Here is a 16,995-nt window from a genome sequence, read left to right as displayed (position 1 = left end):
TTGAAAATGGGGGTTATATTTCCCTTTTTCCAGTCATCGGGAACTTCACCTGACTGCCATGATTTTTCAAATACGATGGCCAGTGGCTTGGCAACTTCATTCACCAGCTCCTTCAGGACCCGCGGATGGATTTCATCAGGTCCCATGGACTTGTGTACATTCAGGTTCTTAAGATGGTCTCGAACCAGATCCTCTCCTACAGTGGGCTCAAGGTCTTCATTCTCACAGTCCCTGCGTCTACCTTCCAAGACTTGGTAGTGCGGTCAGAGCCTTTGCCAGTGAAGACCGAGGCAAAGAAGTCATTCAGAACCTCAGCCTTCTCCGAAACCTGCGTAGCCAGTTCTCCTGATAGCTTCCGGAAGGGGCCTATGTTGTCCCCAGTCTGTCTTCTATTCACAGTGTACCTATAGAATCCCTTCTTGTTATCCTTAACATCCCTAGCTGAGTTTAATTCTAACTGGGCCTTAGCTTTCCTAACCTAGTCCCTAGCTTCCCAGACAACATCCCAGTATTCTTCCCAGTCTGTGTGTCCTTGCTTCCACTTTTTATAAGTCTCTTTTTTCCTTCAAAGTTTCCTCAGCAGCTCCTTATCCATCCAAGGAGGTCTCCTGGCCCTCCTGCCGCACTTCCTTCTGGTTGGGATGCAACACTCCTGAGCTTGTAGCAGGTCATCCTTGAGTATCAACCAAGAATCTTGGGCCCCGCTGCCCTCCAGGGCTATATCCCATGGAACCTTACTAAGCAGGCTTCTGAAGAGGCCAAAGTCTGCTCTATTGAAGGCCAGGGCAGTGAGCTTGCTCTTCTCACTGTCCTGGGGATTTCAAATTCGACCATCTAGTGATCACTACATCCAAGGCTCTCTGCCTCCCCGTCTGCTGGGCCTGTCTTTTCTAAAGAGCCTGTAACCTTCCATTCCTGCACTCCAGTCATAGAAGCCATTCTACCATGTTTATGTGATGCCAATGATACATCTCCGTGAGACGTGCACACATTTCTAACTCCTCTTCTTTGTTCCCTATACTACGGGTGTCTGTATAGAGGCATCTGAGCCAAGCTCCAAATGAAACCAGCTCATTTGCTGGAGTGGCTGAAATATGTCTGCATTGCTCCAAGCATTTATTATAGGCGTTGGCAACTGAATCGGAGTGTTGGGATGGAATGATGCCTCCCTCCCCCAAAACATCTGTAATTCTTCTTTTTCTGTAATTCTTTTTTTTTTTTGTTTTGTTTTGCATTGATGATAAACTGCAACTGCCAGAAGATTTTACTTTCTTCATTACTACTTTTTCTTTATATTATTTCTGTTCTGTATAAAAAACATATCCTTTTCTACTGTATTTTTATCTTGCATTTTTGCATGTCATTTCTTCTTCCCCATGTGTGCATTTGATTTTTTAATTTATTTTTTTTAAATTTCACAACATTTCTTCAGTTAATTTAGTTTGTTTTGAATTCTAACCCTCTCCACCATAGTGCTTGCTATAACTGCAGGTTGCAATCATTCTCAGAATTTGTGTTATCAAAATTGTTAACAAAAGTAGTTTTGGATCTAGGTCAGATCACAGTAGGATCCCTACAAATTTGAGTTAATGAATTACTAATTGCTGACTGCTCTCTACACAGAAGTTTTCAAAACTGTTCAGAGCACCACAGAATCATGTAACAGTTAGGGCTGGAAGGAACTTCTCAGTGTCATTTGGTCTAAGCCTCCAGCTCAAGCAGGGTCAGCTAGAGCTGGTTGCCCAGGAGCAGCCATATCTGGATGCATTTTTAATATCTCCAAGAACGGAGATTTCACAGTCACTCTGGGCAACTTTTTGCAGTGCTAGCTGAAGTGCTTGTTACGCCTGTAATAATTTCATCTAGACCAAATTTCTGTGTTTTCTCTTGAAGACTTCTGAAAACCTTTTAAATGTCAATACAAAGCTGTTTCCTTCCCTTTCCATTCCTAAATCTGCAAAAGCAGTTAACCTGTCAAGAAAGGAATGAGGTTGGTTTGATGTAAGCTGTTCTTATCAAATACAAATCATTTGTTCCTTATCACCTTGTTTATCACAGCTTGAAACTAGTATCTTTAAAAAGTGAAGATAAAACTAATATCCTGATCCTTCTGGTCCTCATCATCTTATTTTAACTTTCTTTTTTCCATCCGTCCTTTCTTTGAAATGTGTGTGCCTTTCTTAAACTGTTTGAAACTTCCCTGCAGTTTTAATTTTCAGTGGAATGGAGACTGCTACTGCTTTGCCTTTAAGTATAGTACAGGGAATTTCAACAGTCTGTGATGAATAAAAATATATTTAATTATCTCAATATCGTGCAGTCCCTCTTTCTATATGCTGTATCATTACCTTGTAAACGTTCATTTAATTGTATATGGTCAAAAAGCTTTTCTGTGAATTCTGCAAAACAGGGACAGAACATTTAGTGTTCCCTGTGACAGCTGATGTTCGCCTTTTATTAAGTAATGATTTTTATTGTTTTCTCTTATTTTGAATTTATTTATAGATATTTTTGTTACTGTCTGTCTCTTCCTATACCTAAGTATGCATTTTAGATTTTTTTAGTTTCATCCTAAGAGATCTGTGTTATTCTTTGATGGCCATCTATAGCAATGTTTGAATATATCAAACATTTACATGATTATGTTTTGCATTACAAGGGATTTTTAAATAGCTACACAAACTGATAGTATCTTTTCTTTCTCAAAAAAATAAACATAAAAATACATTTTTCTCAACATTTTGTGAAGTCCATGAATACTGCATATATGTGGGTCTAAACAATTCTTTTCCAAAACAAATTCTAATATACATTATTTTATACACTGAATAAAGGATTAGCCTTATTTTTTTTAATACTGATAACATTTCACTTCAGGAAAATCATGACACTAATTTTGCCAGATTTTTCAATATCAAAAAAAAATAGATTTTTTTCCAATATAAAACAAAAAGCTTTTACAAAGATGGGTGATTCTTGACTTTAAGCAATTTTTCTTTAAGAGAATTTTAATGTTTATCAAATACATACTGATATACGTGGTAATATGGGATGATTCTTGTCTCAATGCAGAAGTGAAATATGATCTCTGTTCCATTTTTCAGATAGATTTTAGTACAGAAGGGAATGTTAGTCCATAAATCAACACAGACTTTTAAATAAAGTATCTGGATTTAAGAAATAATAGCTCAATTTTCTTTGAAAATGATCATGCTTTCTTACTTAAGGAATGACAAATTTAAAAAATACCTTAATATAAGGTGGCTTTACATTAATGGAATCTGTGGATGAAAGTGTGTCTATCTAGATTGACTTAAAAATGCTAAGATTACAGAATTTACTTCACATAAGGAGGGAAGTTGGGAGATCAGTGAGATGTGAGGAATGAGGCGTGCTGGTCAAAACCAATTATAGATTAATTACTCTTGATAAAATTGAATGTTTTATCAATAGTTTTACTTAAAGAATATAATAGATTTTTTTTTCCTTTGATGCATAAGAGTTAACCTACACTATCTTGCATTAGCTATGTTAAAAGTCATCAAAAAGCTGCATTACAGACACTTAAAGTGGGGAATTTACAATTACCTTCACATCTGAAGTACCTTTTAAAGAGTCACATTTTTTAAAAAGCTGTATTACAGGCATATTTTATCTTAATAGAATATGACTGCAATCTCAGTAGTAACTCAGTACACCTTATACTAAGCTTCTGCTTCACAGTTCAGTGATTTAATTTATCAAGGTTATGAGTATAATTGGAAGATTTGTAGGATATTTCCAAATAAGACAGTTATTTGAATTTTCAGAGAAAATAGAATAGAATCATAGAATCATAGAATAGTTAGGGTTGGAAAGGACCTCAAGATCATCTAGTTCCAACCCCCCTGCCATGGGCAGGGACACCTCACACTAAACCATCCCACCAAAGGCTTCATCCAACCTGGCCTTGAACACCGCCAGGGATGGAGCACTCACAACCTCCCTGGGCAACCCATTCCAGTGTCTCACCACCCTCACAGGAAAGAATTTCCTCCTTATATCCAACTTAAACTTCCCCTGTTTAAGTTTTAACCCATTACCCCTTGTCCTGTCACTACAGTCCCTGACAAAGAGTCCCTCCCCAGCATCCCTATAGGCCCCCTTCAGGTACTGGAAGGCTGCTATTAGGTCCCCACGCAGCCTTCTCTTCTCTAGGCTGAACAGCCCCAACTTCCTCAGCCTGTCTTCATATGGGAGGTGCTCCAGTCCCCTGATCATCCTCGTGGCCCTCTGGACTTGTTCCAGCAGTTCCATGTCCTTTTTATGTTGAGGACACCAGAACTGCACACAATACTCCAGGTGAGGTCTCACAAGAGCAGAGTAGAGGGGCAGGATCACCTCCTTCGACCTGTTGGTCGAATATTCAGAAGCTTTTCTTACATTTTTCAATTCACTGCCTTATCTTTTACAAGTGTGAGAAATGTGAAGCAAATGAAAGTTCTGTTGTGATATCTTTCACAGAATCACAGAATCCCAAGGGTTGGAAGGGACCTCAAAAGATCATCTAGTCCAACCCCCCCACAAGAGCAGGGTAACCTACAGTACATCACACAGGAACTTGTCCAGGTGGGCCTTGAATATCTCCAGTGTAGGAGACTCCACAACCCCCCTGGGCAACCTGTTCCAGGGCTCTGTCACTCTTACAGTAAAGAAGTTCTTCCTGATGTTAACGTGGAACTTCCTATGCTCCAGTTTACACCCATTGCCCCTTGTCCTATCACTGGATATCACTGAAAAAAGCCTAGCTCCATCATCCTGACACCTACCCTTTACATATTTGTAAACATTGATGAGGTCACCCCTCAGTCTCCTCTTCTCCAAGCTAAAGAGACCCAGCTCCCTCAGCCTCTCCTCATAAGGGAGATGTTCCACTCCCTTAATCATCTTTGTGGCTCTGCGCTGGACTCCTTCAAGCAATTCCCTGTCCTTCTTGAACAGAGGGGCCCAGAACTGGACGCAATATTCCAGATGCGGCCTCACCAAGGCTGAGTAGAGGGGAAGGAGAACTTTTCTTGACCTACTAACCACTCCCTTTCTAATGCACCCTAAGATGCCATTTGCCTTCTTGGCCGCAAGAGCACATTGCTGGCTCATGGTCATCCTCCTATCCACCAGGACCCCCAGGTCCCTTTCCCCTTCGCTACTTTCCAGCAGGTCAACCCCCAACCTGTACTGGTACATGGGGTTGTTCTTCCCCAGATGCAAGACTCTACACTTGCCCTTGTTAAATTTCATCAAGTTTCTCCCCGCCCAACTCTCCAGCCTGTCCAGGTCTCGCTGAATGGCAGCACAGCCTTCTGGTGTGTCAGCCACTCCTCCTAGTTTTGTGTCATCAGCGAACTTGCTGATGGTGCACTCAGTTCCCTCATCCAGGTCATTGATGAAAATATTAAACAGCACCGGTCCCAGCACCGACCCCTGAGGGACTCAACTTCTATAGTTGCTCATGTATATATATATGTATATTTATATATATGCTCCTACATATGTATACTCTTTTCATAGTCAAAAGAGAGAAAGAGATCTGACCAGCCTAATCAGGGCAAACTAGAGGAAAAAAAAATAAAAAATCAGCAAAGTTACAAGAAGAGGTATTTTCTTCTCTCAGTATGTTTCTAGAGCCGTCCTATCATAAGCAGGATGTCTCCATGTATCTGATAGACATGGCAAAGGCCTTGTGCAAGATCCAAATCTCTTCTACAACAAATGGTACCTAGGTGGCATAGCACCTAAAATAATTTCAGCACTCCATGGTTAGGCAATTAAATACAGCCCCTGAATCGGAGTTTACTGAAACATCAGAGTTTACTGAATTGCTCCCTGGACTCTACTGATTGTATTGATTAGCACTCCCCTGCCCAGAATGTAAGCTTCAGGCTCTTGACACTTCTATGTTGACACTTTGATGTTTAATCTGCCAAACTATCATTTGTAATCACATAAAACTATAAAAAAAAAACCCCAAAACAGCAGTTGCTGTTTGTAACTAAGAATGGATGTTAAGCTTTTTGTTAATACCTATTGAAATTCGATTGTCAAATGACTATTTAACGGGGAATATAATTCACAAAAAATAAACAAGTCCACTCCTTAAACTGGGAACTTAAAATTACATACTTTTAAAACAATTCACTTCATATTCTTACTTATTTCTAACAAAAAAAAGACCACCAGCCACCCTTTTAAATGTTACTTGTACTGAAAAAGAAAGATTCCAGGGAGTGAATCTGCTCAGAAAGAGCTTGTGAGGAAAAAAAAAAAAAAATTAGCTTTTGTTATGACTTTCAAAATTTGAAATATATTAACTTTTTATATAAAAAAAACTTTTTTAATATATATTCTATGCATGAGAACTATATGTAAAAGAAGAGAAGACCATTTACTAGCCTTCAGTCATCTTTTCTTCTTAAAGATCTAACCCAATTTCAAGGTTTAAAGTTCACGAATCAAATCTAATTCTGACATTTTATCAGGCTATGTAGAGAAATTGCACTGAACAACTACTGTCATGTGTGTGAGATATTAGCTTTTTCAACAAAGCTAAAAAGTGACTATACAAATATATTCTAAAGAATGGCATAATTAGACCTTTCTCTTTAAGAATGCGCAGAACAGATATTTTACCACTGTTTCAATTTTCACAGGGAAAAAAAAAAAAAGTATCTACCTGCCAGGGGTCTTAAAATAAAACATGAAATTATAAATATTTAAGGACTGTCTTACAAAACATAACAGCAACATTTAGATCCAATACATTCAGGGAAAATCAGCATCTGCAGGTAACTCATGCAGAAACCTACCTACTGTTCCTTGTCTTTACATGATTTAGTGGCCTTGCAGTTTATCATGTTACTATCTGTTCAGCCATTATCACCATGTCTGAGCCAAAGCTAAAAGAAGCTATGCAGAATTTCCAACTCTTGATGTAGCTATGAAATACAAGTTTGGGCACTCGTTCTAGATTCGACATGACAGCAAATTACTACAATGAGATTCGTTTCCAAACAAGAACACTCGGTAAAACAAATGTTAACTGTTTAGCACAAACACACTAAACACATAAGGTCTCTTTATTCAGTACTTAAGTGAATGGCTATACTACCATATAAAGATCAGTGTGACTTTCGACCATTTCTTACATGTCATCTACAGATAAGGTCCAATTCCGCTCAGTACTGCAAACGTGTATTAAAAGCAGATAAAAAGAAAGGTAAAATGGTGGGGGGTGGGGGGAATGACGGGACGGATGGACAGATATGCATACCAAATAAACACCAAAAGGACAATATATCTTTACCCATAAAGACACATTTCTGAAATAACTCTCCATTTGGTTAAAAACATAGGTCCATAAGTATTCTAAATGAAAAAAGAACTCCTGAAGAAAAAACATTATAAAATTAGTTAATAGTTTAAGAACTGTCAACACAACATACAGTAAACATAGTTTATTCTTATATAGCTGTTATTACTTACGTTCATTGACATTTGTTTATTTTGAAATTGAATATTGTTTTCAAAATTAAATAAAAATCTATTAGAAATATATCAGACTTACTCTCATAGTGAATTAGGAAACCAACGCTGGAACGACTGTTGTCCGTAGTGAACAGCAGATACATGTAATTTCCAGTACTGATAAGGAACTGGGGTGCTTGTGTTCCATGGTATTCTCCAATTAATGGTGACGAGTTACCTGGCCCATCTCTCACTTCCAAAGTATCATAATTTACTTCAGTCTGAAATCTGAAAATAACTATGCAAGTCAGCTGGTAGGTAGAGGAATGGTGTTATTTTCTTTAGCTGACAGAAATGCAACCCATATGCAACCGATGAAGAATATCATACATATAAAAATTTGCGTATCTACAGATCTATCAGTGTATTATTGAGGATAACAACTAAGGAAGGTTTTACACAGCTTTTTCCTTGCTTTGGTGTATAAAATTCATAAGGGATGTAATATACTTCAGATCAAACATATGACTGGGCTTCAGAAAGTAGTCGGGACTCTGGGTACAAAAATACCAACTGTCTCAAAGAAAACTGAATTATGAAGATCCAAGAAATTTCTTGCCCTCAAGCTAAAGAATAGTTGGACATCCTAGGAACTTCCTCAATAGTATTTAATTATTTAATCACAGTAATTTTATTATTTGATATTTGAAATTTGGCAAAAGTTGTTTTACATGTTCAGATGTTTAATTTTTTCTCCAAAGTTTTTTATTTAATGTAGACTGCTACTCTACTTTTAAATAATTATTTTTGTCCTATGAAGTTTAACAGTATAGAACGATTAAACTTGAATCAAGCCCTCATTTTGAAATCTGTTATAGCTATAATAAGTGGAATTCCTTAGTTTATCTCAGTGTGTCAAAAAAAACAGATAATATAGATAAGAATGGAAAAAGAGACTAACAAGACAGTTGATATACAAGAATGAATAATTTTAAAATCAGCAGCAGTCAATGTCTGTGTCAATCACTAAACCACATCACATTTCTCCAGTTCATAAAGGATATCTGTGCGTGCAGTCATCCACTACTACCTGTTCTTAAATCAAAACCCTCAATTCTGCTCTTTCTGTAGTTGAAACTTTTACTGTCATTTTTTCATATCAGATGCTTTTCAAGACAATTTGTGGTTACATCAGATAATTTTGCAAACTGCAGCATCTAAACCATGCACACATCAATTTTTCCTGTCAACAAAGTTGGTGCCATTACACAGATATCTATCATGGTCTAAATATATTTGCCTGTAAACCCAATATTCTTATTTTTGTAAGTTGTTAATCTTTCAGAAATGTGTATGTTCTAAAATTTTATCTTCTCCTGTGGGGCTTATTATTTCAGCTTCTGAGAGCAACAAACTATGTCCTTGAATAATACAACACTTTTTTCAAAGTGAATGCCCTTAAGCTGTCTTGCCAATATGGGACACATGTTTAGTGAATCCGGAGACAAGAAACTGTGTTTTTCTAATTAAAGAAAACTGCAAATTATTAAACATTCAGAAAAGGGAAAATATATGGGACATTCCTTCACAATGTAAATAAGCTTTACACTTTGTTAGACAATCACGGCAGCATGAACAATTTCCCCTGCTAAGCCATTATATTTTACAGACCAATTAGCACTGGTCATGTAAAATCACCTTCATAGACACATCAGTATCAGTAACAGCAAGTTCAGATTTATTAGCTATTTAGTAGTCTCTAGTAGTCTCTATAGTTCTTCAGTCATGAGTCCCCGAAAACAAAAGCACATTCAGCAAGTGAAAGTATTTGTTTGCTGAACTATCAGAGCTAATGACTGCTTGGAAACTGAAAGGCGCTTCAATACCATTCCTTCCTATTCAGACAGAAAACTCTCTAGATTTATGGTGCTTCAAACCAAGCAATCTACTTTATTTGGATATGTTGGCTAAAATCCAGATGATGGTTTTCACTGCTATCTATCCACTCTGACAGTGGAATACAGGACTTGCAGGTTTGCTAACAGATGAAGCATTTTCAGGACCAGTTTCTGGCAGTGAAGCCAGCTAGCATGGAAGGCCTACATCCATGCTATTAAATACATCCTTCAGCCTCTCAAACACAGAGAGATTATTCAAATTTCCTATTATGAATGGTTGCTTGCCCACACTAACTCCTGGATGTGCTTTATAATTACTAGGGAGAATGCTAATTGGCAAGCTCTAGGAGTATGTTAGAGACTATTTCAACAATTTAACTGCACAAATACATGAGTTCTTGTGTTTGGGAATGTTCTCTGGTTCTGTTTAATTTACCAAAATAGACAGTCACACAGGGCATCACTGAGGTACTTGCCAGTCTTTCAGTACATTTCCACATTTTCAGAGATTATGCATTGATTCACCCTGCAGCAGAATGAGGAAAACAGACAGCTACTGCTAGGCTGGTTTAAATACTTTATTTGTACTCATAATGGATGGACTCGAGATCAATAATTCAATAGTTCAATTATTTTGACAGTTACATTTGTAAAGGAAACTAATTAGGAATAAAGTGCTCTCAGGCAGCAATTGCAGTTTTCTTAGCAGGGCAGTATGATAGCAGTGGGTTTCAAACCCTTGCTAGAACAGAAAACTTAATAACTCTTAGTGGAATTGCTACCCACTAAAACAGTGGAATTGCTACCCACTAAAACAGCCTTTATTCTCAGTAAGTTCTTGCTCATGTCAAACTTAGAAATTCATTTGTAGTTCACTTGTCTATTTTCGAGGTTTGGGGGGGAACATGTGCTTGTTTTGGTTGTTTTGATTCTTAGTTGTATTTTTTATTTTTTTGTTAATCTTTGCACTGTCACTGAAATAAGAAATCAAGATAATTTACTATTGAAAATTCTGCATCTTTACTGAAAATAATTAAATAACAGTTATTTTGGGGGCTTTTAATTTAAATGTTTATTAGCCTAATTATGTTAGTAAAAGGTAGGACATTCTCCAAGTGTTCGCACAGAATTCTAAAAGGACTATGTTATAACAGTATGCTACACAGTTCTTGGTAAATCGCTAGTTTTTGAATAAGGAGGTTTGTTTTACAGACTATCCAATAAGTTTTCATCAATATTCAAAGTTCAAAAAATCTTCCAGTTAGCAGTTACCCTTCCAGTCCTTTTCTTTACAGACTAAATAAATTACACTTCAATTTTTTGTTACCTTTCCAGGCATTAGTCATGATCTTAAATGTGAAAAGTTTCAATGTAAACTATTCAGAGGGTTACAAAGTCATTTGCTGCTATTTCTGTAAAGTTTCTAAGTACTCTGGGAAGGCACATTTGTCTAGTAACTTTAAAGCTTCATGAGCTCAAGAGTGAGAAAATTTACATTATGAATATCAAATTCATGCAAGGTTTCATTCTTGCAGCTGTATCTTTGATGGCAAGGTAGATAGCTAAGTCTAGAAGGGTTCTATTTTCCCAAAACTAGACAAAATATATGTCAAAAAATTGACAATTGACAAAAATCAATTAGTTGATTTTGTTATTTATTGGATAGTTATTTTGCTTACTGATTTGTAATTTGCTAACCTTATATCTGACAACAGAATTAGTTTCCTATAAGTAGTAAAAAGGCTTTCCATTCAATTTTCATCTGGGTAGCAAAGCCTTCATTTTAACAATCCCCCCCAAACTTTATTACAAAAGGGAGATTATTACCCATGGCAGGGGGGTTGGAACTAGATGATCTTGAGGTCCTTTCCAACCCTAACTATTCTATGATTCTATGATTATACTTTTATTAACATCCCAAAGAATAACAATGTCCATGAAATGTAGTAAAACAATACGATTTTCTAAACCTGCCAGGAAAGCTCTATAAACTTCCAAAGAAAGCAAAGAGAAGTTGCCTCTCTTTTACCAAAATTAGCATGCTTTATGGTAACATTGTTTTGAAATTGAAACATTTAGGGAAGAGACAACCTTTCTTTAATAATTGTCTGCTGTAGTTTAAAAGTTGTATGTGAGTCAGAATTCTCCATTCAAAAGTCAGGGTTAACTCCAAGTTCTTTTATTTTATTGTAGTTCAATTTGTACATAAAGCTCTAGAATTCTGCTACTGGAATATGTGCGTGCAGCTGTCTAAAATTCACTAAATTTAGTCCTTAAACTAGACCATATGCCATAGAAGCCTGTTTCCCATTAAGTTCCTCAGAAATATAGTGGTAATACTGTTAAGATCATAGTCAGTCATCCAAACGTGTGCAACTTCACTCAGCACATTTCCTTTCATAAAATTAAAATTCTCCATCTTACAACCAAGATGGTTTTTTGCTTTAACTGCATTTGGGAAGACATCCCTGGACAAATAAATGTAAGCTTCTAATTAATATATTAAGTCTTTAATGAGGGGGGGAAAAAAAAAAAAACCAAACAGAAAAAAACAACCCAGCAACTTAAAATTTGGGAACTTCCTGCTGAATGCAATGAAAGCAAACAAGCCTTTGTTGTTGCAAGAGATAACATGGTAACTTTATGAAAGCTGTTTAAACAGTTCCCATTCTTCTCTGGTATTGGTCATTCTCTCCTTCATCTCTGACCTTAAAGCATTCACATTCAGAAAACAAAACAGACCTGGAAAAAGGATATTGTAAACTAAATATACAAACTCTTTTCATGTTCTCCCCTACATTACATTTCATGCGTCTAATCATATTTACAAAAACTTCTACACATGTGTTAGTTTTCATTCACATTTCTTGACAAATATGTTACCACAAATTTAGTAGCTCAGTGACCAGTGTATATTCAAAATGTGTAATTTTATTTATGTATTACGGTGGAATTCTTTCTCTAACATGATTCACATTGGATTTACTTAATCTACCCACAAGTCTGTTGCCCAGACATCCAATCTTGTAAGAATCTTCAGCAATTCTCCAGTCATCCCGTTTTTAGTACCCTGAATAACTTAATATTATTAGTCTAATTTTCTCCTTTTTAAGATAATTTCTTAACATGCTGAACAATTTTGAACATAACAGATCTCTGTAGAACACCCAGAATTCCACTGTGAGACTTTTATCATCTCTTAATTAAATTTTTAATCATGCAATGTCCTTCCTTGTACTAAAAAGACGCTTAGCTTGTTAATAGTCCTTTACAGGGTGAGGTGCAAAACCCAGGTAAACTATATTCAACACATTTCTATGCTTTCTGACACCATCAAAGAATTTTAATAGGTTTCTGAGATAGGATTTCTTTTAAAAAAGCCATACCAACACTTCCTTGGTGTATCATATTTATCCACACTCCTGCTAGTGCTACACTGTGTTATAGTTTTTGTACTAGGCATCCAGTATGCATTTCTTTAGATCTCTACAAAAGATTTAAAAGATTAAAAAACATTTAAAAGATTTAAAATATATGTTTCCTGAAGTGCACATGTAGCAAGACAGTTTTAAAAGAACAGTTACAGTTACATACCGCATTCAATTGTTCAGTCAACTCATCTTTGTATGCATCAAGGACTAGTATCTAGTTCTGGTGACTCAAATCATATATGCCATCTCCCCTATCAGTGGCACTTCAGTCTGAGACAGATATTGCTGTGAGTTCCCCAAAATGAAGAATGTTGCAAATGTTAAGTTTACATGGGTGCAAGAGGGAAACAAACCAACCAATGGACGTGATACATGCAAAAACTCACTGATCACATTAAAAATATCACTTTTCAGTTCAGGAATGTCCTGACTTGCAAACTAGGGATGTAAATATCAAATACATTTATCTGATCCTCACACTCTTCCTTAGGATTCTGCATTTTTTATCCTGTGAGTACCAAGATAGATGGATTTTTGATTTGAACCACTTGAGTTACTTTTACATTCTTGTTCCCTTCTCTCCATTAACTTGCATCCCTTTTTTATTTCTGCTCTTAGAAATAGAAGGGTGAATGACACTGGAATATTTTGCTCATCACTGTTGACTTCATGTGAAGGTGAAACTAGACACAGGTTATTGCCTTTCCTCTCACATTGCCTATACAATAGAAGTCACTGCAGCCTAGCTCCAGGTGCTGTCTTTTGTACTGCCCTTTGCATTTTTTGTCAAATAGAGTATTCAGTGTGAGACCAGTATCTAGATCAAACACATAAACAAATGGTTATTTTTTAATTCTTTTACAAAGATTCTTGAAGGGTGAAGATTTTTTTTTTCTCTTTTTAAGCACTTTCTTTGAAAAAAAACAATCTTGTATAGTTAGACAAAAGTAAAAGTTTAGGTCACAATAGTTACAAAAGGATTAAACAAGCTGCAGTTCACATTCCTGGTGTGTAAATGCACTTTCACTACTTCAGGACTCCACATAAGAGGTAGACTAGGCTGAAAATTACTCTCTCTGACAAAAGACTATTATTCCAAAAGAAGCTTATGCACTACACAGGGACATAATCCCAGTGCATTCTAGTAGCTCTAATTTAGGTCCACACTGAGGTAATGTTTTTGCAAATTAACTGGAATGGTAATTTCAGTTAGATACTTTGAAATTAAATGTAAAACTCTGCCTTTAACAATATTCTGATGTCTGGAGATCTTTTTCTTTCTTGTTTTTATCTCATTGTCAGTACTCATAGCGACATCCTAAGCATTAGAACAAACAAAATCTTGATATCCCTGTGTTAGCATATTCTCACCTGTCAAAAGTGATCTTAATGGAATGTCCTGGTCTTGCTTCAATCACCCATTCACAATTAAGTGAGTCCTTATAATATCCTGGCCACCCTGGTGGTAAGATAAAACCACTTGATGCTGTCAAATGTCCACCACATGGGGCTGAAAGAAAAAAAAAAAAACATGTATGCTTGTATCCTACCAAGTATTTCTAATACAATATTATGCATTCAAAGAACTTAAAAAAAATTGAATTAAAAATCACAGAAAAATAAGTTTCATAGAATTGTAGCATGGTTTGAGTTGGAAGGGACCTTAAAGATCATTTAGCTCCAACTCCTCCCTGCCACAGGCAGGGATACCTTTCATTAAATCATGTTGCTCATGACCTGCCCTTGAAGGTTTAATATGCACCACAACTAAATTTCTACATTATATTATGAGCACTTAATTTCCTTCAGAATCATAAGTCTTGCAATGTGTCTTACCACAGCTTATTACTCTAAATATCTTAATACACAGATCATGAAAATTTCTTTTTGACATCATTTTTTTAGATCTAGTATGACTCCACAATTTTATGGAAATGTTCAACAAATCGTTCCAAGTAAGACAACCTTATGAAGTTCAACCAAGTCAAGTGCAAGGTCCTACACCTGGGTCAGGGAAACCCCAGACACAGCTACAGATCGGGCAAAGAAGAGATTCAGAGCAGCCCTGTGGAGAAGGACTTGGGGGCATTGGCTGGTGAGAAACTGAAGATAAGCCGGCTTCAGTGTGCGCTTGCAGCCCAGAAAGCCAACCGTATCTTGGGCTGCATCAAAAGGAGCGTGACCAGCAGGTCGAAGGAGGTGATCCTGCCTCTCTACTCTGCTCTCATGAGACGTCACCTGGAGTATTGTGTACAGTGTCCTCAACACTGATGTCCTGAACATAAAAAGGGCATGGAACTGTTGGAACAAGTCCAGGAGAGGGCCACAAGGATGATCAGGGGACTGGAGCACCTCCTGTATGAAGACAGGCTGAGAAAATTGAGGCTGTACAGGCTGAGGAAGTTGGGGCTGTTCAGCCTGGAGAAGAGAAGGCTGCATTGAGACCTCATAGCAGCCTTCCAATATCTGAAGGGGGGCTATAAGGATGCTGGAGAGGGACTCTTCATTAGTGACTGTAGTGACAGGACAAGGGCTAACGGGTTCAAACTTAAACAGGGAAAGTTTAGGTTGGATATAAGGAAGAAGTTCTTTACTGTAAGGGTTGTGAGGCACTGTGAGGAAACCATACCTGGTGGTGATCAAAGCAAGGTTCCACAGAGCTGTGGGCGACATGATTTAGTGTGAGGTGTCCCTGCCCATGGCAGGGGGGGTGGGACTAAATGATCTTAAGGTCCTTTCCAACCCTAAATATTCTATGATTCTATGATTCTATGATACAGTTAATTATTTTCATTGTATTGTGTATGAGAGTTTTATATGATACAGTGTCAAACACGTTACTAAAACAGATGAAAAATACCCACTACCCTCCCCTCATCCATCAGGTCAGTCATTACAGGAGGTTATCACATTGTTCAGGCATGACTTCCCCTTCATAAATCCATGCTGACTGCTGCCAGTCACTATCCTGTTCTTCATTGTTTGGAAATGGTTTCAAGGAATATTGCTGCACCACCTTTCTCAGCAATTGAGGTGAGACCTGTAAGTTCCTCAGAAGCTCCTTTCCTTTCTTGAAGATCAGAATTTGCTTTCTTCCAGTTCTCGGGAACCTTTCTAGGTTAAATGACCTTCCCAAGATAATTGAGCATTGACTTGCAATGTCATTGGCTGGCTTCCTCAGCACTCTTGGGTGCATCCCATTAGATCCATTCCTATTAGGCCCATTCCTGTATGTCAAATTTGTTTAAATGTCTTCTAAATTGATCTTCTACGTAAAAGGGAGAAAAGTATTGCAACAGGGCTATGAAAGTAACAAGGCTAGACAAGAGCATTTTTCACAGCGGGATCAGAGGTCATTAGAGCAGGATTAAACAACAGCAGAACTGACTGAACAAATTTTAGGAAACATAAGTCCCTTGAAAGATTAAACTGTCACAGCAGAGGGCTTTGGGAAGTTATATTTTACCAAAGGCTATTGAGCAGTCTAAAACAGGAACACTTTCAAGGTCAGGTAAATTTATCTTATATATCATTCGTATTACCCTCAAGTAGTCAGTGGTATCATTATCAGTAAATTCCACATTGCAGTACAGGAAATCTTATTACTTTTTTTCTGTTTGTCTAAGTAGTGACAAGCAAACCTATTATGCCATGTGGAAATGAATAGTAACCTGAATTTGTGATTAGTAAATTAATACCTTTAGTTTTGATTCAATGCTTTTAATTTTTAAAAAATGAACTCAGATAGGTTAGTCGATTTCACTCATGACTTGCACTTGTCTCTGGAAAGTATTTAAATATTTAAGAAAGTGGGGGAAAAAAGCAACCCACCAAACACGAAAAATACAGATCAACTTGTCTCTGGGGCAAAATGATTGGCCCTGAAAAGGACATTTACATGTGCACAGTTAATGAACAATTAAGATTATTCCATGGTGGTTCTTTAAATTAAATTTTGTCATATTAAAAACAATAACTTTTTTTGCTAAAACAAAACAAAAAAAACCCACCCCCCCCCAAAAAAAAAAAAAAAACCCAAAACCAGAAATCTCAGACGAGAAACTAACTAAATTATCTCTACACTAACTAGGAAGGCTGCTTCACACACACTACTTCTACCAGGCCGCTAATGTGTTTTTTTTCAGTACCTTTAAATTTTATTAGAA

At 36.9% G+C, this 16,995-nt stretch overlaps 1 protein-coding gene across 1 annotated transcript in view; it reads right to left on the bottom strand.

Moving 5' to 3' along the window:
- Window positions 1-16,995, bottom strand: part of CSMD1 (CUB and Sushi multiple domains 1) — a 1,149,005-nt gene that overhangs the window by 278,158 nt on the left and 853,852 nt on the right. The window contains exons 16-17 of the mRNA XM_065681530.1: window positions 14,201-14,339; window positions 7,601-7,788 (exon numbers count right to left, since the gene is read on the bottom strand). Coding sequence (XP_065537602.1) covers window positions 7,601-7,788; window positions 14,201-14,339 — 327 coding nt within the window. The remainder of the gene's footprint in view (window positions 1-7,600; window positions 7,789-14,200; window positions 14,340-16,995) is intronic.

The sequence above is a fragment of the Lathamus discolor genome, chromosome 5, assembly GCF_037157495.1.
Source record: "Lathamus discolor isolate bLatDis1 chromosome 5, bLatDis1.hap1, whole genome shotgun sequence".
NCBI lineage: Eukaryota > Metazoa > Chordata > Aves > Psittaciformes > Psittacidae > Lathamus > Lathamus discolor.
Note: the sequence above shows the minus strand (reverse complement) of the source record. Positions and strands in the feature narration are given on the sequence as shown.